The sequence below is a fragment of the Onychostoma macrolepis genome, chromosome 12 (assembly GCF_012432095.1).
Source record: "Onychostoma macrolepis isolate SWU-2019 chromosome 12, ASM1243209v1, whole genome shotgun sequence".
Taxonomy (NCBI): domain Eukaryota; kingdom Metazoa; phylum Chordata; class Actinopteri; order Cypriniformes; family Cyprinidae; genus Onychostoma; species Onychostoma macrolepis.
In genome coordinates, this window is record NC_081166.1 from 9,478,675 (window position 1) to 9,503,085 (window position 24,411).

The window sequence follows — 24,411 nt, forward strand, 5'->3', positions numbered from 1 at the left end:
TCAACAGCCCTTAAGATAACAATCGCAGTGGAAAAGAGGTGTAATTGGTCCATGGCTCTATCATAGTCTCTTTATATGCACACACACATGCAAGTGGACACACACACATAGCGCAAACAAATTGTCAGCAAATTGTACAGAAAGGCTGTAAAGCATTTCAAATTTGTGAACCTGTTTGAAACGGCAAGTGTAAGTGCATACTGAGGAAACTTTCTTCATTACCGAAGCATTGCAATATTTGGTATTCTTAGCCGGGGTGCAGTTGGAAATTATTTGGAAGTACCAAACAGAAGGGAAAATCTGTCCGTTTTGAAAAGCACCGGGCATAAATGAAGGTGACATGTGAGGAAATGGAAATTTGCTCATTTATTTGTGTCTTCTAGTGTGTGACAGACCATGTATGTTAATGTCCTCCTCAGTCTTCAATCAGACAGTAGATTGGGAAACTGATAAAATCTCGGTATTAGTGAAGAATATTACAAAACAGCAAGCCAGACTGAGACACAAATGAAGAGAGAGATAGAGAGAGCGAGACAGACACTGTATGATTTTAGAGTGAGGTAATGATAATGCTGAACCGTTTTACACCTTGATTTTTGCAATTTTACTATGTCTCCATGCACTTATTATGACTTGTTAGCATTTAAACACAGTTGCTCACATATGACAGATTGAATGTTCTTCTGTTCTCATGTATTTTGTATGTATGAGCCTATGAGGAAGACTATTAACTGCTTAACCATACCATTTATTCATTTGGGGTTATATTTTCAGTCCAGTAATAGATGGTGACAATATTGGTTGGGCAATTTTTTCATCAAAAAAATCTGATTAAAAGCAGTCTGTCATCTATTAGTGAACAGGAATAAATACATTGCATTTACATTTAGTCATTTAGCAGACACTTTTATCCAAAGCGACTTACAAATGAAGACAATGGAAATAGATGGAAATGTATGTATTATTGGTCAAAAATAGTAATATTTACACCAATGAGCCAAAACATTATGACCACCTGCCTATTGTACTATGCTGTTGAACCGACCCATCAAGACATGGACTCTGCAACACCCTTAAAGGTGTTACAGAAAAGATCCTTCAAGTCCTGTAGGTTGCAAGGTGGAGCTGCTGTGAATCAAACTTGTTGTTGGTCCAGCACATCCCACAATTGATTTGAGATCTGGGGAATCTGGAGGTCAGGGCAACACCTTGAATTCCTCATCATGTTCTTCAAACCATTCCAGAATAATGTGTGCCATATAGGCACCACTGTCATGAAGGAGTGTATCTGGTGTGCAACAATGTTTAAGTAGGTATCACATATCAAATGTACATCTACGTGAATGGCCCAGTTTGTCCAAGCAGAACACTGCCCAGAGTGCCACATTGCCTCCTCTGACTTGTCGTTGTCCCAAAGTCAATCCTGGTGCTATCGTTTCCCCAAGTAAACAGAGCACACATTCACACTGCGCCAATGTCCAGTTCCGATGCTTGCGTGTCTATATTGTAGGTGCTTTTGACAGTGGGCAGGGGTCATCATAGGTGCTCTGATTGGTCTGCGGCTACGTTGTGACACATTCCTCCCATAATCATCATCAGCAGACCTTCTGTTGGCTCGGACCAGAAGGGATAGCCTTCATTGCCTTTATGCATGATGAGCATTGGGCGCCCAACACCCTGTCGCTGGTTTGTGGTTTGTCCCTCCTCGGACCACTGTTGGCAAATTCTTACCACTGCTGACTGGGAGCAACCCACAATCCTATTCTGACCCTGTTGCCTTGCCATAACAATTTGGCCTTTGTCAAAGTCACTCAGATCTTTATTTCTGCCCGTTTATTCTGGATTAAACACATTCATAATAAGAACTGATCATTTGATTACATCTAATCCACCTAGACTTTAGTATATGGCCTTGTTCAGAGATGGTCAACGATATTCGCTTTGATTATTACTACAGTTATTATTATAAATTACTATTTTTGACCAACCAACCTACTAATCTAAAATAATCTAATCTAAGTCTTCATGTTACGTTAGATGATTCAAGAAGATTTCATACGCACTTTCAAGATTTGTGTCCATGTGTATAATTCAGTAAAGCAAATACCAAGTTTTGCAACTGTTGAATAAATAAATAAAAACTGTTCAGTGTGCTAAAAAAAACACCTGTCTCGCATGTCATGTTCAAATCATACCAGCCAATGCTCATCACACGCAAAAACTCCTCATACAAGCGCACACACAAATATACACGCACACACATACTTGCAAGAGGCTCAGGGAAAGAGCTGACTTAACCATTTTTCTCCATTTCACAAAAGTAGCTGCGCTGGTGTCAACATGATGAATGGGGGAATGTGGAGAGAGGGTGCACACTTTCTGTAGGGTAGATGGCTCCTCCTCAGTGCCCGTGCCCAGCACAATATACAAATGAAGGGCTGAGGAACAGCGCTGTAATGAGCACTAACATGTGTTTTCACAACACAACATCAAAAGCCTCTCGCATGTACAAATGTTTTGCAAACAGTCTCTGCTCCCAGACAATTCTCGCACTCTCCTGCTTGCGTCGTCTGCATTACATGCATCGCTGCCTGCGCAGTCCCCACATACATAAATAAGCTCCTCTGCTGCTTCTTGTGCCGACATGTGCGGAAATGGAAGGCGGGCTTTTAATTGTTTAGCGATGAAGTTATCATGGTGGCAACGATGCTGAGAGAATGAAGCGGGAGGACAAAATTAGAACCACTGACTCTAGCACTATCCAGGGCCATAAGCTGGCACACTGTAGTGTTTGGAGAGGGCTCTCGCCCTCTTAGGAATCGGTTCCTTAGCCAGCCATCCGGCTTGTTCCACTGATTTACTCATTTATATTTAGCCAAGACTTCTACAGCACAGACACACACACAAAAAATTTCACAGCAACAGTCCACCCCGGAGCAACTTGAGGTTATAGCTGAAGTGTGTGATTAAAAAAAAAATACTACTAATAAGCAATAACTAAAAATAATTCATAGCATCATTAAAAAGAAAACAACAAATTGGCGTTTGCTTGAGCAAACAGCTCAACCAATGGCATCATTTTGGGGCTAACTGTTTTCTGATCAGTGGCAGATGGGGAAATGTTTGGGAAACCTGTTTGAATACAGTATTTTTTGCAGTTTAGAAGACTCACTAGACATCCCTTGTTGTGAAGAGAGACTTTTTGAACATTTGCTGGTTATAATTGTATAAACTCAGTGAGAACAGTAAAATATGTTCAGTGATGTTATACAAAAGTGTTTGTGTTATTTGTAATATTCAAAGTAAAAAGTGAAAAAGTTAAACACCAGTAAATATTTTATGTTTAATACAGATTCTTTCACTCTAAAAAATGCTGGGTTAAATACAACCCGGTGCTGGCTAAATATTGGACAGAACACATGCTGGGTTGTTTTCAACCGACAGCTGGGTTAAATGTTTAACCCAACCTTCTGGGCAGTAACCCAACCGCTGCGTTCATCCATATTTTACCCAGCACTGGGTGTATGTTGACTTAGGATCAGTCCACACAACTACATACATTGTAAAACGCTTCACAGCAGAATGATTAAGCCTTTGTTTGCACTGCACTAATTCAAAACAAAATATTTATACAACACCCATCAGTAGTTTAAACCTACAATCTTTCCATTTCCAGCTCTGATCTTCAACCTAGAGGTTACAACACTTTTAGGAAAGGTCTTTCCTGCCTTTCGTTCAAATCTCTCTCAAAAATCAGAGAACCTCAAAGCGATTCACACGGGTAACTTCATGCCATACGGGCGTTAAAAGGTAATGCTGGAAGCAAATACCACCCCCCGCCCCACTACCAGGGTCCCTCTCCCCACTTTCCGCTTCTATGCGAGAAAAAAGAGGGAATTTTACGACTCCATTTTTGCTGCGGCCATTAAACGGGTGAGAGGAGGATTAACGACCAGCCCCAACATTTTACAGTGTTTGATTGAAACGATGCATGACACTCAGGGAATGTCGACTCGTAGACAAAGTAGAGAGAAAAAGATTTGAAAATGTCAGCAACTCGGCGGAGAAAAACTGTAAACTTGTCCAGCTGCCCTGAAACTTTTGTCTAAAACACATCAGTTTGTCTTTTCCTTTCGTCTGGATCAGTGCCGCGTGTTTACTTATGTGTTGCAGACTAAAGGCGTCTCTGGAGAGCCTATTGTTTGGGGTGTCTAAATCTTCTGAAGGCTGGAGAGCGTGGGAGAGAGGATAGATAAATGTTTGGTACCACCTGCTGGACAGTAGATGTCACTTTGGAGAAAAATGAAGTGAAAATGAACAACAGATTACAGAGCGGCTGCTCCTCGTCTCTCTTGGACCAAGTAGGTGGAACTGGGTGTGTAAAGCGGTTCGTAATTCTCCCTCTGGGACTCTTCCAGTCTTAAAGCTTCCAGTCGTATAATTTCAGGCTACTATGTGCAACATTTGACAGTAAAAGTTGGATTAATGCAAAGCACATTACGGCAAAGAACTTTAAATGAAGCTTATAACCTAAACGGATTTGCAACAATGTAATGAATTAACGCTGAGTGAAAGATTTATGCAAATCAGCCATAATGCTATCAAACAACAGCAATATTACGTAAAAAAAATAAAACGGCACACCCAAATATGATCAATATGTATTTCTGTAAGACATAACTGCTGACGCAGACTGTACGCCAGTGTTACACTATCAATCAGCGGGGAACCATATCAATTTAAGCATTTAAAAGCAATGACATGAATCACCTCTATTCATTATATGATGTGCCCATGAATCGAAGATTCAAAAATTAATCTGGGCAGCAGAGCTGGGCGAGGTGGAAACATATGAGCTGAAATGCTCAAATCAATAACTGCATTATTCTTTTATAGCCTGAAGACAGTGATGCATACAAAGCCACGAATGGGTCGTTCTGATCATCCTAGTAGCTGATCAGAGGTTGAGGGGCTTTTTTTTTAGAGGACATGACTGCTTACGGTTTCACTTTACGTCATATAAACACTGAAAGATTGTGTTTAGCAGGCCAAAAATCCATTTGAACTTAGTTACGGAAGCAAATTTCAACAGGAAGGAGAAAAACAAGCTGTTTCAGGAGATATTTTGCAATAGTTTGGACATTACCAGCGCTTTGCCTGAAGTGGGCATAAAGAGCAATGTGTTTGGCAGAAAGAGCATTAGGTCCAATTCAGTAATGGAACATAATTCAGCTGCCACTAGGGTTAAAAATGACTTCCTGGCCGGTTAATACACCATTCCTCCAAACGTTCCTGCTGAATTCTCATCATGCTCATTCCCTGCTTCCACTAGGCCTGCTTTTCAGCCATTTTAATTGTAATGAGCCCATTGTACGCTGTATTGGGCGAGATGAAGGGCTCATTATCCTCATAAACAACACCCCGTGCGTCCTTTGAGAGGCCTCAAATCAGTGTGATGAGTACCCTCACCCTCGCCCCTCTCCAAACACTCAGGCACTGCGGGCTTAATAATGCAACACTGCGCGATTATCATTACGAGGTTTTTTTTCTCTGTTAATTTTTGATGAGGAACTAGTGGAGAAACATCTCTAAGAGCTGAAAGAACATTAACCACAAGGAAACACATAGCTTTGACTAATCATATTACCGTGGCAGGTTGGGAAAGTAGAAATTGTTTAAGCCCAGCACATCTCTGCCAATACAATATACTTTTCAAAGAACTTTGCAAGCAAGATTCACTCGCTTTAGAATTCAGGTTTACAAACGGGAGACAACTTTTTTATTAAAAGTAGATACTGAATCTTAAAATTAGAGGATGAACCCTGTTTAGATGAATAGTCCACCCCAAAAAAAGAATCAGACTGAATCAACCGATTCATTGAAAAGGTAAATCATTCACGATTCGGACATTGCTATAGATTTTATGTTAAATTCAAGTCTGATCATCAAACAAAGTTTCAGAGCTTTTTTAGGGCTTTTTTTTTTTTTGTTATTTTGGAGCTTGACAACCATGGTCAACATTTACTTTCATGATATTAAAAAACAAATAAAATCCAGGATATTCCTCAAAAATTCACATTTTGTCTTCCACACAAAGAAGAGTCTTATAGTCTTACAACATGAGGTTAAGCAAATAATGTGAAGATATAAAAAATTGTTTTTAGGGGGGCAACGGTTCCTTTAATATTAAATAAGCCTGACTTTACGCTGCTAATCAAATGATCACCGAATATAACGCATCACACGTATCACAGCATGTCAACCACACCGCAATCATTTCTCGTCTGTATGACAGGGGATAGGACGCTATAGCTAAGATTAACTTCCTGTTTGCGCCTCCTCTGAGCAGCTGACAGAGAGACATCTTTCGATAATCGATGTCATGTCTCCATGCTTCAAAGAACCTCCAATCCTGTCCAAGAAGCATTTTGAAACATCAAAACTTTCTAATTAAAGGCGTGTCATTGCGATTCTGATTTGAGTCCTGTGATTTGGCCAGAGGGGCTGCTGATGAGAGCAGATACAAGCCAAACAGTCTCGGGTGTAATTATGATTAGAAAGCCCTCATATGAAGAGCACTCATAAGGGTGAACGTGAGAGAAAAGCCCCTTTATTACCAAAGCGTGGCTGATTTTGCCTTCAATGGCGTTCACAATAGCACGCCACAGCAAGGCAAATAAAACATCACTACCGCCACAGCATGTAGATAGAGGACACTACCTTTAAAGGATAGTTTACTCATAAAAATGAAAGTTCTATCATCATTTACTCACCCTTATTTCTTTCCAAACCTGTTCGACTTTTTCCCCTCTGCAGAAAAAGGGCTTGTGGCAAAAACACTCCTGAAACTAAAATGTCCCTGAATAATTAAACTATGGGGGTAATTAATGTCCCCTTTGCTTTTTATCTGCAATCTAACATTTTATAATTTCATTATATCTAGACTGAAACACTTTAGACCAGTGGTTCTCTCAAGATGACTAAATAAGATAAAATCACGATGAGCTAAAATTAAATGAGCTAAAAATTTTTTATTATTATTATTATTTTTTTTAATTCACCCTCAACATTTTTATTTATTTATTTTATTTTTTTGTTTTTGTTTGTTTGTTTCCACTGTGTATACGAGGTAGTCTAATTTTAATAATGCAATTTCTAGATCTGGAAAAGTAATATATATATATATATATATATATATATATATATATATATATATAAATATAAAGAAAATGAATAACTCCATATTCATTTTTATACTTTTTAGCAATAGTCAATTTTCTATGCATGCTAAGCTCTAAAATATTTCATTGGTTAGAAATATTGGTTAGTGAGTAAAGAATTATTATTTTTTTAAATCCATAAATAATAAATACAATAAATACAAATTTGAACATATTTAGTCTTTCAGTAGTCAAGAAAAAAGGCCCTTATAAAAGGTATAAAATGCCCCTTAAAATTTTGCCTCTTAATAGTTTCTGACATTGATGTTGAACATGGATGTGAAGCACGATTTCCATTAAATAACTTAAAGTTCAGCCTGTTCCTCACACAAAGCCATCATATGATTTCAGATGACTTGTAATATAACATTATGATGCTTTTATCATGTTATTGCACATTGACAGCTATGGTCACCACCAAATTTCATTATTTGTAAGAAAGCATTTTGAACATTCTTCAAAACATCTCCTTTTGTGGTTGACTTAAGAAAGAAAGTCACAGGTTTGGAACAACACGAGGACAAGCAAGTGATCGCAAAACTTTCAATTTTGGGTGAGCTGTCTCTTTAAAACCTGTTGCGCAGTACCACTGCAAGACAGCATACTGTAATATATAAGTGGTGTATAAAAAGGGCAGATACTGAGTAAGCACTCTTTTGCATATTTCTCCTGGTTCTCAATATTTTACAGCATGAATTATAATATTCTGTTCTTTGAAGTCTCCAGTAAGGCTTTGCTTTGACTGTGAGTAATTCCAAATGTATATTTTCCTCACAGCACACTCGCACACACCCCATCCGCCATGATTTAGGCCTAAAACAAACAGCTCAAACAGGCAGCAGTGGATACAGTGGATGCCACTATCCACCAAGGTAACCGAGTTAGGATTGAACGCTTTCTCGGCAATTGGATTTCCATTGACAGATCCGTACAAGCTGCAGACGTACAGAAACACAGCGGCGAGGCAGTCAGGTGCAATCTTTGCTCTTTCACCCCTTTGCTTTTTGAAAGCATTTGACCAGAAAGGGCTGATATCTGGCTCAGTGCTCGAAAAAGGTAAGTCCGTTCGTGTCAGTCGAAATCAGACGTTTGTATTTGACCATCTACGGCGAGTGATTTATTTGAGCCGAAGGAAACACAGTGCACAAATTATGCTTTGCTAAGCACTTTAAGGAACACTATTTTAGAGGGAGGAGTGAGTCTTTGACCTTGAGGATCTTTGTTAGTCTTGGATCAGATGGTCAGTTTAATGCTGAGTTCAGGACGTTTACAGTTACAAAATACCAGTGCCAGACCCGAGCCAGGTCTATCATTTCATCTCATTACTCAGTTGTCACAAGGGATTTTTCGCTCTCTCTGTCCATTCTGTTAATGGCATCAATGGCCCTTCACCTTGGGAACGCAGAACTCAAAATATGGGGAAAAAAGAATGCACTGAAGTAAGGCCCCTTACATTTGCATATAAAAAATGGCAACATGGTTGCTAACTAAAAATTATTTGTTATTTGCTTAAAAAACAAATATAATTTTTTAAAGGTTTACAGAAAATCAGTTCATCTGATACAGCAGATATCGCCATGTTTTGAGGTCTGATTTAACATGAAAAAAAAAAAAAACTGTATATTGCGTTTTTTTGCAAAATTACTGTGATAAACAAAGTCCTATATTTGGCAGAATATATTTGCACTTTAAAAACAGGCGTAATGACAGCAATTCATCAAACATTTACTCAGCGGAAATACTACTGAGAAATAAATGATTTTGGCAGGATGATAAACTCAGTCGTGAGACAGATTTGTAGATAATCAGACAAAACGGGCAAAAATTGCATGAATAATTTGTCGAAGCGAGAGTGAGACAACCGCACTGTTACACAGCGTGCTCCAGGGGTTGGAGCGTCGTCGTCTGCCGAGACATGGCTGAATTTGACTAATGCCTCTCTCGCTGTGAACAATAGAGACGAATGTTACTTTAAATCCGAAATACTTAAATCCAGCTTTCGATGACTCCAGGCAAATATCATTAATCACGCGGGGCCCACCTCGCTCAGCACGCGCGTGCACGACCAGATGATGGCTTTCCCCGACTCAATCCATCACGTACGTGTCGTGAGCGCGGGCCCTCGTACCGGCTGAGAGCCTCCACGTAGGGGCCCCGCTAAGTGAAAGAGTTACAACAGCTGTACCTGGCGCTGGTCTGCGCTCTCAGAGCGGCCCGGCTCCCCACTTAGAATGTCATCCGGCTCGTTTTAAAAGAGCGTCACACCATGGAGCTCCTCGTTTGATGTATCGTTCCTCATCTTTACAATTTTGGGAATAACAGGTCTAACTTATCAATTTGGCACCTGAAATCCCACCGCTTACAGTTTTAGCACATCATGTGTAGGGGTGATGTCATCCTGTGACAGCACTTCCTCTTCTCATTACGGGACATTTTTAGACAGGCCAATAAAAATGAGAAAGGGGGCCATTTTAAAATATCCCATTTGCCTGAAAGTGAATCAAGTTATCTCCATTATTTCAGCACTGACAACGCCGAGGCGGTAGAAGCGCATTTCCGCCTCTCTCAGGAACTAAAGGCCACTATGAGTCCACCACAGGCCTTGGTCGTACATAATCGTTCTTAATGTCTAAACATAAATGTTTACTGCGGACGGCATTGTGATGTTTGGCAGAAAACGTGCCCATTTCGAAGACAACATGAGGGCAAAAAAAGGGGGAAAATGCTATTGCTATTTGTGAGTAATATTTAATTAATGACTTTCATAAATAATGAATAGAGCGGATGTAATTGCAGATGTTTTTATGATGACAGGCTTGGCTTCACTGGGCTTTTTTTTCTCCTCCCTCTTTTCAATTACCGTCCAGAACAGGGGGAGGCAGAGAGGAGGAATGGAGAGAAAGAGAGAGAGAGAGAGAGAGGAAGAGAAGAAGCGAGAGAGAGAGAGAGGCTGGTGGAGGCAGAATTAAAGAGGCTTTTTGTCGCGTTTAATATCAATTCATTCCATGGACTGCTGACACAGGCAGTCCAGAGAGCCCAGGATTTATGGCTCCCTCTAATGGGCATGCTCAGAATCAAAGGCCTGTCGTCAGCACTACTTAAACCACTCCTCTCTCACTCCCTCGCTCCGGCCCTCTCCTCTCCACTCCACTTTTAAAGACATACGCTCATTTACAGCTCTACAGCATCAGCTCTCAACTAGTTTGCTTCAGGAGCCAAATTTTAATTTGGACATCAAGTGGCGACCCAACACAGCACCAAAATTTAAAACGAGCAATTTATAGCTAATTCTCTTATCTAATATTGTCCGCTTTTAAGGATAGCGATATGTCAAGCAACCTGTCCATGTTGGCTTCTGTCTAATTTGGCAAGCTTCAACAGTGACAGATGACACCGTAGAGTTTGATATCAACAATAAGCTGTTTCATTTTGATAACCTTACAATGCAAAATGATTCGGTTACTTTTGCATTTAGCATGGTTTTATTTCTGCAATTGAGAAGCACAGCTGTGAAGGGACACACACACACCAGACTGATGTGACTGCATTAGTCATTTTGGTCTTATAAGGCAGCTTTGCATTACTAGAAGATTAATAAAGTGCACTTCAAATTAACTCAGATTCTGTTTAAGGGCACAAGGTAAATTAAGTCTAAATTAGGCCTCATTTACCATCTGTAGATACATTTAAACATTTGTGGGTAAAACTTGTATGCAAACATTTTCCAATCTATCTATCTATCTATCTATCTATCTATCTATCTATCTATCTATCTATCTATCTATCTATCTATCTATCCACATTCACTTTTCATGGATGAATAAAAATAAGAGCTTTATTAATATACATACATCAGTTTGAATGTGACGGAAAATTGTGCATTTCTGCAGACATGTATGAAACTTGTATGTAAATATTAATGCATCTACCAGGTTTCTAGTAATGTAACTGATCCACAGAGGAAACACCCCAGACAGACAAAAACAACAATGACATTGAGACATACAGCGGATAAGGATGATATAGGAGAGAGAGAAAAAGCCTGTAAATGTAAATTGTGCAAAAATATGAAATCCATCCCATGAATTGAAGAGCCAGACTCAATTTCAATCCAACCTTTGCTTACAGCACCATTCACTCTTGAAAGAACATCTAACTCAAAACCAGGAAGATCATGCAGCTGTATTTTGAGGGGTCAACAATGGTAGTCTGACATTTGGTGCCCTAGGCGAGAGGAAGTGAAAATAAAAATAAAATAAATACATAAAAAAATAATACACCAACAAAAAAGATGTTTTAACATTAAACCGTCACTTTTGTTCAAAATCCATAATAATGCTTCCTCCAATGAAAAAGTCCATCCCCTGTTTTCCCCTAAATCAAAATTCACCAACATATCCACCAACGGCTATTTTGGACCGTTTTTGCTTGTAAACAGGGTTTGATCTGTGCATATTTTCACTGGAGAAAGCAATACTGTGGATAGGGGACTCGTATTTTAGCCTTAAAATAAATGATGTCTTGATGGATTTGTTTATTACAAACATGCAGGTTTTTGCTTTACAATAAATTACATGATGAACAGGATTTGTGTGGATTACTTATTATGGATTACTGTATATGTATATATTGTATATGTGGTAACAGTTTAGTATAAGGACCGATTTTCACTATTAGCTAGTTGCTTAGTAGCATGCCTATTATTAACATATTGGCTGTTTGTATTAAGCACATATTCTCCATGTCCATATTCTACATCCCTAATCCTAAACTTAACATTTATTTTACTAACTATTAATAAGCAGCAGATTAGGAGTTTATTGAGGCAAAAGTCAAAAGTTAATGGTTTGTTAATAGCAAGAATTGGACCTTAAAATAAAGCATGAGCATATATGTTTGGACCCATTCACTGCAGAGGATCCTTAGGTGAGCAAGTGAAGTCATGCTAAATTTGTCCATGACCTGTTATGATGAAAACCACACCCAAACAACACAATTAGACAAACACTCAGTCCATGACCTCAACAAACACACTAACCTGCCCAACTGGGGGTCTCCATGTACAGCTGTGGCTGAGCAGGAGGGGTTTCACTGCAACCACAGAGGTGTCTGATGCCTGCGGGAGAGAGAGACAGCAAGAAGTTTTGAGTCTGAGAATGAAAGCCACACAATTACACGCAAACAAAAACATTTAATTCCTCAAAAAGTGGTATTTTAAATTTCCTTTGAATTAAGAACGAAGCCCCGTCTACCATAACAAAGAAGGTGAGCTCCCAATTTAAATTACAGATTGCTCTGGAATTCTTTGTTTTTGTGAATATGTTTGTGTTTGGACTTAAATTGTTGTTGTTTTTTTCTTCATTTCATATGCCCTTGTTATGATAATGTGTGAGGGGATTGAGGAACAGTCAGAAGACCTGCAGGGTCCAGATAAGCTCAGAACCCCACCAGAACCTCCAAATCCTCCGCATGTATGGCAACCGTGCTTCATGCTACACTGGTGCTGAAGTGGATCTGCCGTAACATTTGGAGCACACACACCAGCTTGTGTGTTTCCACACATACTGTAGTTACAGATAAATAAAGCTAAAAAGGCACTCTTCGAATACGTAAACACGTAAGCTGCAAGCGAACAAAGCATAAATTAACCACAAAATCCTTCATGTCCCGTTAACCCTTTCCGACTGGAAACAGTTAAGCCTGATAGTTGGATAAGAAGGATAATCATTCTGTTGGTCTGACCTGGTGAGAAAATGGGCCTGGTGTCACTGTTAATTTAAAATCGACTGAACTAAGGCAGGTTTGGCTGTGTGTACGTGATAGCAGGTGGCTTCAAATCACATTCTTATTTAGAGAAACATTGTGTTGAGTAAGAAATCACTTCACCCAGAGGAGTGTGAGGGAAGAAGAAGAAGAAAAAAGAAACGGGGAAAGATGATAATGCTGCAAGTTTTCTTTGGACACAGAAAAATATACAACCCAACAAACACGGGGCCCCAGAGAGTGAATGCAGCACTCGGGACAAAAGACCCTGTTAGAGCATTACCGTAATTACACGGCCATAATGGCCTCTATTGCAGGCTATTCAGATTAAATATGCATAGTGCCCCGTCCATATCCACGGGGCTTGATAAAAGTGTTGTTCCTATGTGTCATTTAATTGTTAGCATTAATCTAAAATATAGAGCTAATGTGTTTATTGAAAACAGCATTCTGCCACGCTGGAATTGAATGTCTTTCTGTCCTTCTTGCGTATCATTCTTTCTTTATCAACTCGCTCACAAATCATCCACATTTTTTTCCCGTTACCTCTGTTTGACACTTTTCCCATCAACCTTTCTCTTTTTCTTAAAGTGACAGTCTTCAGATTTTCTTTCTTCAGTGGAGCTCAAAAGCATTTACTCTGAAAAATGGGATAGTTGCACTTCTGCAGTTACAATAAATAAGGAATGAATCTTTGAAGTTTTAAAAACAGAATCGTAAAGCACCTTAAAAGTGGTGAAGTCTTATGAAGCCACAAGTGAGAGAAACTAATTTGTTATTCACTTAATTCAATCACTGAGTTGAACTCGAGAACCAATTTGTGGAAGAATCATTTAGAACTGAAAAATCTCTACTTTTTAAGCATTTTAATGAATACATACTTAAATTTTGGTCTGTTTCTTCACAGAAAGTATGTTGTATGATTTCAGACGACCTGCAGAAAAAGGTATAAGCATCACTTTTATGGTACTTCTATTGTGCTTTTCCATCGTTTTTGAAGCTTCAAAGAATTAATCACCATTTATTGTAATTGCATGCAAATGAAAACAGTGCTAAGAGTTTTCTTTAAGTAAGGTCTGAGAAGAGATAAGAGTGAATAAATAATGAAAGAAAATTTTAATTTAATTTTTGGATGAACTGTTCTTTTGAAATGACATCTAACCTTCTTTTTTCCTTCCACCTAAAGTCCATTCTCTCTGTGTCTATCTATCTGATAGAGGTTGTGGTTCTCTGCGGGGAAGTGTCTAATTTCATTCCGAGTGTTCCCCTCTGTGGTCAAGAGTAGAACTGAAACCCGGAGACGCAGGAAGTCTTCTGGGAAATCCAGTTCACTACCGACTCGGTGAGAATTCATTTCTGAAGAATTTCGCTTCGCTTGCCTGAAAACAGGCTCACAGGGTGGCAATGAAAAACAGAGGTCTCTGCATGTCAACAAAACCCTGAGCGTATTTGTGTCCATCCACCGAACCCAACGTGTATAAACACAAATGTTCCTTTCCAAAACCTAGTGAGCTGCCTACGGAGGCAGCATTTTAAGGTGAAGGCTGTTTTCAAAGGTACAGTATAAGCAATACTATGAGACACCTCATTTGAACCAAATACTAAGATAACATTGCATACTTTGCAGATAAGACAATCCCAGAATGCAATGTAACAAACTCAATGGGGGGGGGGGGGGATCCATAATAGCAGACGAAGTGAGAAGATATCAATAATAAACAAACCCATATTTCATTCAATACTGAAAATTAAACCAAATATTTTTACCCAGTATATTTGCATTGCGTTGTATTTATTATAGGCTTAGGCTATCCCATGAGGCCACAGGAGAAGATTTGTGAATGGCAGTGAGGAGAGACAACTGAGGCTGGTAGGTCACATTACAATGACAACATGATGAATGTAGTACGTCCAGATTAAATTCATACTACAGAACATACTTTTTTAATGGTTGCGAAGTAATTATTCAAAAGGAGTATGTACTCAGTGAAGCAGAGCATCCTAAATCATTCATTTATGAGGTTTAATCACAGTTATGATGCCACCTTAGAAGACAGCTGCCTGTGTAGGCAGCCTACTGGGTTTTTCTCTTTCCTGTACTTCAAATTCAAACCAAAAAATGAAACGGGATTGATAAAAGTAATTAAAATCAAGGGTGGAGGATGATAAATTTAGCTAATTTACAAGAATATACTACAGGTGTCTAACGCATTAGTGTTTGTTGATATGTAAGTGCATCAGTGCGTCCATTGCGGCCTGACACTCAACCTTTTGAACAGATATTGATGGATCGCAAAGGATCTCATGCAATAACACAGACAAACGCCGACACACACACATGAACAAAGCATGTGTATTGATTTCATCCGAACAGAGCTCATATCTCACAGCCCCATGTCTCCCTCCCACACTGTCTCTCTCTCCCTGTAATGAATTACCATGCACTGGCTCCAGTATTTTTGGGAACAAGGCCAACATAATTTGTTATTTCATCATAAGTAATTAAAAGCTGTTTCTTTTCCTGTTGTGTCGGAGCTGATTAATTATTTGGACGGTAAAAAGGCATAAATAACACAGAACTGAAGAGTGCCATGGAAAAAAAACAACAACAATAAAACAACCATCACTCGGACTACATTGATGTCGCAAGCAAAAAGAAAATAGCATCCCACTAAAGTCTATTTGCCCAGCTATTTAGTTTCGTACACAGCAATAAATAAACCGTTGGCTGCTGTATGATGAGAACAGTGCAATAGCAAATGTTATATCTCAACTATGAAAGGTCTGCGGCATGTAAGCAGATGAAAACAAGGCGTCTGACACACGACAGGTGTACATACCATGACATGTGCATTTATTTCAATTGTTCACAAATCGAATGTGTATTTTTTTGGGCCATATGATACTGCGAGCATGATTTTAAAGGGGTGGTTGACTGTTTTTTTTTCTAGGCTTGATTGTGTTTATGGGATGTAGTCTAACATGTTTTCATGCTTTGATTTTTTTATTCTACACTGCTCTGTCCCTTCTCTGATAAACACGCTGATCATTTCCTGCTTTTATGAAGCCCCTCCCTCAGAAATACGCAATGGGCTAAGATTGGTTAGCTGGCCCAGTGTGTTGTGATTGGCTAAACCGCCTCTAGTGCGCATCTAAACGTCCCGCCCCTCAGCTCAGCGGCATGTGCTCCGGTTGTATTGTAAATAATGGCATCGTCAATATTGCTCATCAGTTTGAGCCCGATTGAGATGCAGAGGATATTAGTGAAGAGGATCGCACAGAACCTGTGCCAAGCATGGTTCTTAATGACATGTTTGTTTGTTGTTGTCTCATACTTTTATGTACGCTGTTATTTGTGAATGCTACTGCTTCTGTTAGCTTTTAATATACAGTTTTATCCTAATTAAAGCTTGAATGAATCTGAATGAGTGAGAGAGATGAAGAGTGTGTGCAGAGCAGGGCGACGCGAGGAATAGTATTAAGAACCGCTGCTTTAGAACACTGATTTTGAAACTTGTGAATCCATTAGAATTGTTAGAAGACAGAATCGCGATTCATATATGAATAGATTTTTACGTGCACCCCTAGTTTTCTCTTCTCTAAAGCAGCGCAGCATGGCCTCATTTCCTTTGCTGCGTGTTCCCTGGGGCGGGGTTTATCTGGATTTGTTACGTCACGAACCCGGGAAGTAACTTGTTGTAGTCCCTACGAACCATTTTTGTAGGCATTAAAATGCCATTCTTTTAAAAGACGATACCTCCGTTTGCAAAACGTTAAAAAAGTGAAATCGCAATCAACCACCCCTTTAAGTGAGATTTATGCAATTTCACAAGAGCAAAGCTGCTGCGGCCGTGCAAGTATGATATAGCTTTTCTTACAACAATTAAATAAACAAAGTGTTAATATAATATAACTTACATTTTTACATGCAGAAAATTCCAGTTACTTTGTCCATATTTGTCCCGACAATGAAAATAATTGCAAATGAAGTATAACATATGTTGTGCAACTGCAAATGCGCACAGAGCCAAATCATTGTTTTGAAACTGTTGAGAAAATGAGTCAATGACTCTTTCATGAAAACAATGGTTTATTTTTTTGAATGAATCAATGTTTTTGAATGACAAGCGTTTTGAATATGCTTCGTTAAATATGAAGCTGTTTTCCTCAATATGCCTTCAAAGTAGATACAAAAATGATGTTCACCACATGTAAAGTTTTTTAACTTATTTAACTGATTACCCTAAAAGTCTATAGATATCGCCATTGTTTAATATGGCTGTTAACACGTTCTCTGACAAGCGGAAGTGATGAGACCTGTTTTCCGGGTTTGGTCTTGATGCCACCTACTGGTGTAATGATGACCTAACCTAAAAAAGCCAAATTACAGATTTCAGAGTTTAGATTCTAACATTAAATAGACACATACAGTTGTAAGAATAAAGGGGTCAATGTTTTGCTTTCTATCATGGTTGATGAGCAAAGATGGCACAATTCAAGCTTCCAGGTTTTCTTATGGCTGCCAAGCATGTGCCATTAAGATGAATGAAAATGCTAATGGATAAATGTATCCAGATATTATAGATTTGCTTACTTAGAATACTTGAAATTCCCAATGACGTTATTGGCACAAAACATAATAATAATAAAAATAAATAAAATATAATCATAACAATGGATTAAAATGCCGCTTTGGCAGTGAATGAAAAAAATATATATAATAGCAGATTGTGAAAATAAATAAGATGAAATACAATACAAAACAAAAGAGAAATAAAAGTTCTTCAGCCAAAAGAGCTTTATGTTCCATCAGAGAGGCCATTCCATGTCAGAATCTAAGGCTGAATTGATTTAGCAATACATGTTTTAAAGATCAGAAGACAGAATAATGCTTTCTATCAGTTCCTTGCATGCGTTTGAAAGAAGAAGTGAAGGATGTGCTTCTACATCTTTTCAACAGAGAATGAGAACAGGTTGAAAGGGGGGGAGAAAGAAAGAAAAATGGCCAGGGCCAGTGGCACGGCATAAAAGAACAATTTAACTTTGTAATGCTGTGCCTGAATCCTTTTGGATTCTACTTGGCTTTGTGAAGCAGATTAGTTGAGCAGCTTATACAGGCTTTGGTAAATAGAGTTGTAACTCCATTCATCCCCCATTCACAGAGTAAATATCCCCTTTCACACACACCAGAGCACAGTGGCACACACACTGACCTGGAAACACTTCTCAATTACAGACAAGCTGGAGCTCATCAACTCTTCCTACAGGGAGCCCGAATAGAGAGTCTGGACATAAATATTAAGCCTTGAACAGCCTGCTGTAATTTGATTTTCATACTGGGTCAATATATGAAAGCTGTGAGAGCTAATGTTCCTGTTCCGTATGGAGTTTCACCTCATATCGCTAGGCTGGGAATTTATGTGGCATGTATGTTTGCTTTTGCATGTGCTTGAGATTGCTGTCAGACTGTTTGCTGTACTTTGAGTTTTTGTTGAAGGATTAGCTCATCTGAAAATGAAAAACCTGTCATAATTTACTCACCCTCATGCCGTTGAAAATCTGAATGACTTTATTTCTTCTGTGAAACACCAAAGGAAACCTGTACAGGCCATTTTTGTCCATATAATTAGTGCCATTCAAGCTTACTAAATCACCATAAAAATGGTACGACTCACACACTTTATGCGAGGAAAAGAGTTGTTATTCAATTATAATATTCATCTTGTATTAACTTCCAACCTTACTGAGTTAGTGAGTTCAATTCAGGAACTGAATCGGTAAGATTTGTGAATGAATCACTCTGAGTGGTTCTGCGAACTCAATCAACTGATTCAAAATAATGATTCTTTCACAAAACAGATGTCATTACTTTTCTCATGAAAGGAAATCTAGGATTGGTATCAAGATTTTTAGTGAATAACATTTTTTAAATAAGGTGGATGACTCATTTTATGATTCTTTTATAGTGGTTTTAAATCATTTTGTAGCTTTCCATTTTGTAGAGTTCCAATTATGCACGAAAAAGAGCATCCTGCACAATGAACACAGTGTTGGAATAACATAAGGTTAACTAAATAATGAGCCTCGTGTTCAATTTGAATTAGACTTTATAGTGTTTTTAAAACGGTTCCATTTATTATATTTTATGGTGCTTTGGAGTCATTTTAAAGCTTTAACAATAACGCTTGCATGAAAAAGTGCAAACAGCCCACTATTTTAGGAAAGTCGTTTGAAGGAATGACATAAGGTTAAGTTGGAATGACATAAGGGTAAGTAAATAATGACAGGGTTTTCATATTTGTATGAACTATCCAATTACATCTCTTTCTTTTGACCAACATTGAAACTAAAAATATGAGCGACTACCACCCCAATGTTCTTCATCTCGTATAGCTGTAGGTAAGCAGTAAATACCAGCTTTATCCCTGGCGAGCGGCTGAGATATTTAAGAGCACGGAGCGGACTGCACTCTCACCAGAAACCCTGCTGAACCACATGTTGCAAATGTTAATGAGGATTCCCAAATGCCAGGCCACTCTGGGGACTCTGCCTTTAACCAACCCAGCAGATAAATAATACAATGCCCTGCTATAACTATACCGGACACATACAGTGAATGACGAAAAGGCCTCGGAAGAAGAGAAACAGCCAGAATGAAACACGTAGAGTTGACTGACTAGCCGACGCAATTGAAATCCTCCTTATTCTGGCAAGCCGAAGTCTTTAAATTGACCTTCCTAAAATGAACATGAAACAGGATTTGCTATGGCGCGTCATCGCCCTCCCTCATAACTGTGGCGTTGCTGTGGGTTTGCTCGGTTTTGATATTGCATTTGTTTGGTAAAAAGATTGAATATACAGCTAATAGACATCTCCATTAAGACCCTAGTGTTGTCATTCCACTGCAACATGCACCCAATTTATGTTGGAGAGAGATGATTCTGGGAAATGGAACACTAGGACGTCTGATGCAAATTGAACATGAGGGACATTGAATATTAAAACAGGCAAAGCAGCCCATTGACTGAAAGTGGGGGGAGAGATGGAAATTTAAATGAAATACGGCCCACCGTAAAAGGGTGAAAATAAAGGACCAAAACAAAATCAACAACAAGTGAATAATTACCAACAACAGCTTGGTTTATTTCCAGTTTGAGTTGATTTACTAAAACATAAATATACAATAAAAAGTAACAAGGGTGTAAAGCATGTTGTTAAAATTTATCATTTTAAGCAAAGAGAGCGAGACGTTAGGCGGGATGCGCTTCTGATCATGAAACGCTGTTGGTTTACCATCGACGGCTTTCTTCAGGATAAGGAAAACAACCTGTGCTTGCTTTATAGAGGCAGATGAAAACCGGGTTTTATGATAATTATTCCGAAGCTGTGTGGATTTAGTGAGTTGTTAAAGTGGAAATCGAGCCATCGTTGGAGGTAGTAAGACTGTCATCCTGTTTTCATTGGAATCCCACAATATATCATTACATTACGGAACGGCCGTAATTATGTTGTCGTTGCAAATGTTCGTTCTCTTCCTGAACATGGTGACTGAACTTGACTTAGTGACTTTAGTGGAGTCATTAGTGGAGAAGTGCCATTTCTAAATGTAGGTCCCACCAAAAGCTCTTCATTCCAGCTAGACTGATTTAAATGTTTGTGTAAAGCCTTATTTGCGTTACAAACCCAAAACATTTGGGCTTGTTTGGATTCAGAACTCTCTACAATACAGGCAAAAATGAAAATTTGGTGGACAATTTGGTGAAAATTTTAACTATGAGTTTGTTTCTTCATCAAAACAGATTTGGAGAAATGTTGTATTACATCACTTGCTCACCAATGGATCCTTTGCAGTGAATGGGTGCCGTCAGTCCAAACATCTGATTTAAAAAAAAAACAATAATCCACAAGACTTCAGTCCATCAATTAACATCTAGTAAAGTGAAAAGCTTCTTGTTCGTAAGAAACAAATAAGGCATTTTAATTTTAAACCTTCACGTCTGACCAAAATACGAATCCGTAATCCATAAAAAAAAATAGAAATAAAAAGTAAATCCCCTGTTTTCCTCTCACATCAAAATCCACCAACATATTTGTTTAGAACTCTTTTGGACTGTTTTCGCCTGTAAACAATAATTGATCGGTGCATATTTCTCTCCTGATTCAGACGAGACAACTTTTTCACAGAAGAAAGTAGCATTATTTTCACTTCACAAGACGTTAATTGATGGACTGAAGTCATCTGGATTACTTGTAGATTATTGTGATGTTTTTATCAGCTGTTTGAGCTCTCATTCTGATGGCACCCATTTGGTGAGCAAGCTATGTAACCTGTTTAAAAGAAGAAAACACTCATCCAAATGTTGGATGGTCTGAGGGTGAGTAAATTTCCAGCTAAATTTAATTTTTCATTTTATTTTTATTTTTCCCGATGATATTATAAGACAACATGCTTTTCTTTCTTAAAACTACATGAGACTTTTACTGTTAGAAACTATAGTTGTCAATAGAATAAAACAATCTTCAATTAATGCCATGTCTTTAGAAAGCATAAATTATATCAAATTCTGTTAATGTATTAAAATAATTCAAACATTTAACTTTTTAAAATTGCTTAATTTTAACATCTTTAAAGTTAATACATAACCTTTAATAAAAAAAAAATAAAAATAAAAAAAAGGCACCACTGTTACAGCCAAGGCTTTTTTCCAAAAATGAATGTCTTTTCATTTCTGATGCCAACACCTCATTGGATGATGTCTTTACGCAGCCTATAATGGCATACAGTTCAGGTTCAAATTCAGATACTTGTGCCAATGCGAGCTAATTCATACTGGTGTTAAATGTGCAACAAATAACAAATAACTAGAACTGAAATGGCCTGCTTCATGTTTGTGTGCAATGAAGCTGAATGTTTGATGTCTTTGCAACCTTTGTTGACCTGACCTGACTGATTTGTACCAAGCCAAATGTGAGAGCCACATAATGTAAAAAGTGATGTTATGGCAGCCATTACAGCCATTTCTATATGAGAAAGGTGTGGTGTAATCACAAAACACAATGTACTGTACAAAGCACACCATTAGTACAGTAGAAAATTCCAGCAAAAGAAGACTGCATGAGGGTAAATAAAGGATGAATGAAGTAAAAGTAAATAAGCCAGAGGTGCCTGTCACATTTTTGTGCGCTTCTGACTAGACAAATGAAAGAGAAGTTCCCGTGAGAGAACTGAGTATGTAATTCAACGCTTAATGTGCATGTGCATGTGTGTGTCGGATGAACGAGAAAGATGCAAGAGGCGCGCATCCATCCTCAGAGGTGAACTCGATTTCACGGGTTAGTGAGAGACGGGCGGTGTATTCTGGGAGGTGGGTGTTCTGCCTCGGCTTTATTAAAGCGCTTCTGTTCTCGGTCCATTTAGAATCAGTGTTTGCTGTTGCAGATGACAGGCCTGAGCTCCTTTCGCTCGCCACAGCTGCCAGAGGGTCCGCACCTTTGTATTTTGCAAACTATCACATTATCAGCACTGTTTCTATGTGTATTTTAAGTTGGATAAACCGATTTATGCATTAAATCTCAATGTTTCACAGCTTTACAAGAATCAACAGTTGCTAACAGAGCAGAATGAGATGTGCTAAACATGAACCCCTCTCACATACACACACAGTCATATATCAAACATTTATCACTGTTCACGTGTAGGATGACCACCCCCCAGGAGCTTTTAATATTTAATGTAAAGATTAATCAGCCCTCTCATTATTTTAATTGTTCTTCCTTTATCCAACCTGTCAAGAGTTATAGATTACCCCCCGTAGACGCTACCAGCAGCTCCCTGGTCAGGAATTTATGGGTATTTTTGGATCAGTTAGCCTCTAGTCATATTTCACCATTTTCTGACGAGCCATTAAAATGTCCCAGGTAATTAAACAATGGGCATCAAGTTCAGGTCTCACCTCTTTATCAGGCGAGAAGCATGCTGGGATAAAAACTCCCTTGCTAGCGATTAACATGTTTAGTAAAAAAAAAAAAAAAATAGCTCACAAGTGAAGATGTATAGAATCAGTACAGGAGTAGCAGCTCTGAGGGGATGATACATGCTTGTTAGTGAGTTGATAGAGCATCATGGGATATTGGGGAAAAATATTAATTTAAAAATAATATTTTATATATATATATATATATATATATATGTATATATATATATATATATATATATATATATATATATATATATTGAATATATTATATAAGTGTCAGATGATCCTTCAGAAATCATTCTAATCAGTTTGGCACTGATAGCCTTGTGGGCAGTGCAACAACATGTAACACTGTTGTGCTTCGGACGTCCCAAGTTCATGTCCTGGCTCGTGGACCTTTCCCGATCCCGATCCTGCCCCCATCTCTCTCTCTCACACTTCATTTCTGGTCACTATACTGTCTTATTGAAACAAAGGCATAAAATGCCAAAAATAACTCTTAAAAAGTAATAATTCTAATCAGTATAATGTTTTTACTGTCACTTTTGATAAACTCAATGCATCCTTTCTGATTAATTTCTTCCAAAACAAAAATGACTGACCCCAAATATGTATATAAAATATATATTTTCCCCCAGAAAACTCAGTGGGCCCCGGCAGATCTGCCTTTCTCTTCGCGCCTGACAGGGTTGCTGTAGGAGTCCGGCAGCTGCCCCGCGGTGATTGAGTGGGTACTGATGAAGAGAGAGTCGGAAGTGAAAAATGCCAGCCCTTCGGCCAAGAAAACACATACACACACAGAAGGGGTCAGGCCTTTCACAACCTCCGTTCATTTCATCGTTCTTGCCCGGCTGAAGCTTTTTGTGGGCAAGGTGGCTGGAGCAAGTTGCCGATTACATAATCCTGTTTTACAGGGGCTCCATCCATCACCCGGCTTTCATTTTCATTGGAGCTAAATTGCACGAGTGCTGGGAGTGGAAATGAATTTCAGCAGTCCAGCATATCTGTTTAGTTTGCAGAAAGCAAAAGCACTGTGGAGAATGGAGAGTGAGAGAGATGTGTAGAGCCAGCGAGAGAGAGAAAGAGAGAGAGGAAGGATAAAAGACCCTTCCCGAGTTCGGTCCGGCGAGGGTCTGATGGTGATGCATGGTTATGGACCATCTGCACTCAGAGGCGATAAATTTATGATTATGGTGAGAAAGCTAAAAGGCTGTCCATTACTGTAACATAGTGGCCTCAGTAGAGAGTCTCTCATCAGGCCCAGCTGAGAATCAGCAGTAAAACCGGACAAGGCATCTAATATTAAGCAAATTTACATGCCAACAGCAGGTGTCAGTCAATAGCCTGCTGACAGTTGTTCAGCTACTCAAGCTGTAGCGCTCACTCACTTTCTCCACTTTTACCTTTGGGTCCAAATAGGCTAGTGACCGTGTGGCGATAGGACAGAGAGC

At 38.7% G+C, this 24,411-nt stretch overlaps 1 protein-coding gene across 16 annotated transcripts in view; it reads right to left on the bottom strand.

Moving 5' to 3' along the window:
- Window positions 1-24,411, bottom strand: part of rbfox3a (RNA binding fox-1 homolog 3a) — a 450,519-nt gene that overhangs the window by 192,110 nt on the left and 233,998 nt on the right. For 10 of the 16 annotated variants that reach the window (XM_058792719.1, XM_058792718.1, XM_058792712.1 and 7 more), the window contains one exon: window positions 12,259-12,336. In XM_058792719.1, coding sequence (XP_058648702.1) covers window positions 12,259-12,280 — 22 coding nt within the window. In that variant the 5' untranslated portion in view covers window positions 12,281-12,336. Of the gene's footprint in view, window positions 1-12,258; window positions 12,337-13,529; window positions 20,868-24,411 lie in introns of those variants that run through there. The other 6 variants (XM_058792707.1, XM_058792708.1, XM_058792722.1 and 3 more) reach the window with 6 other exon arrangements.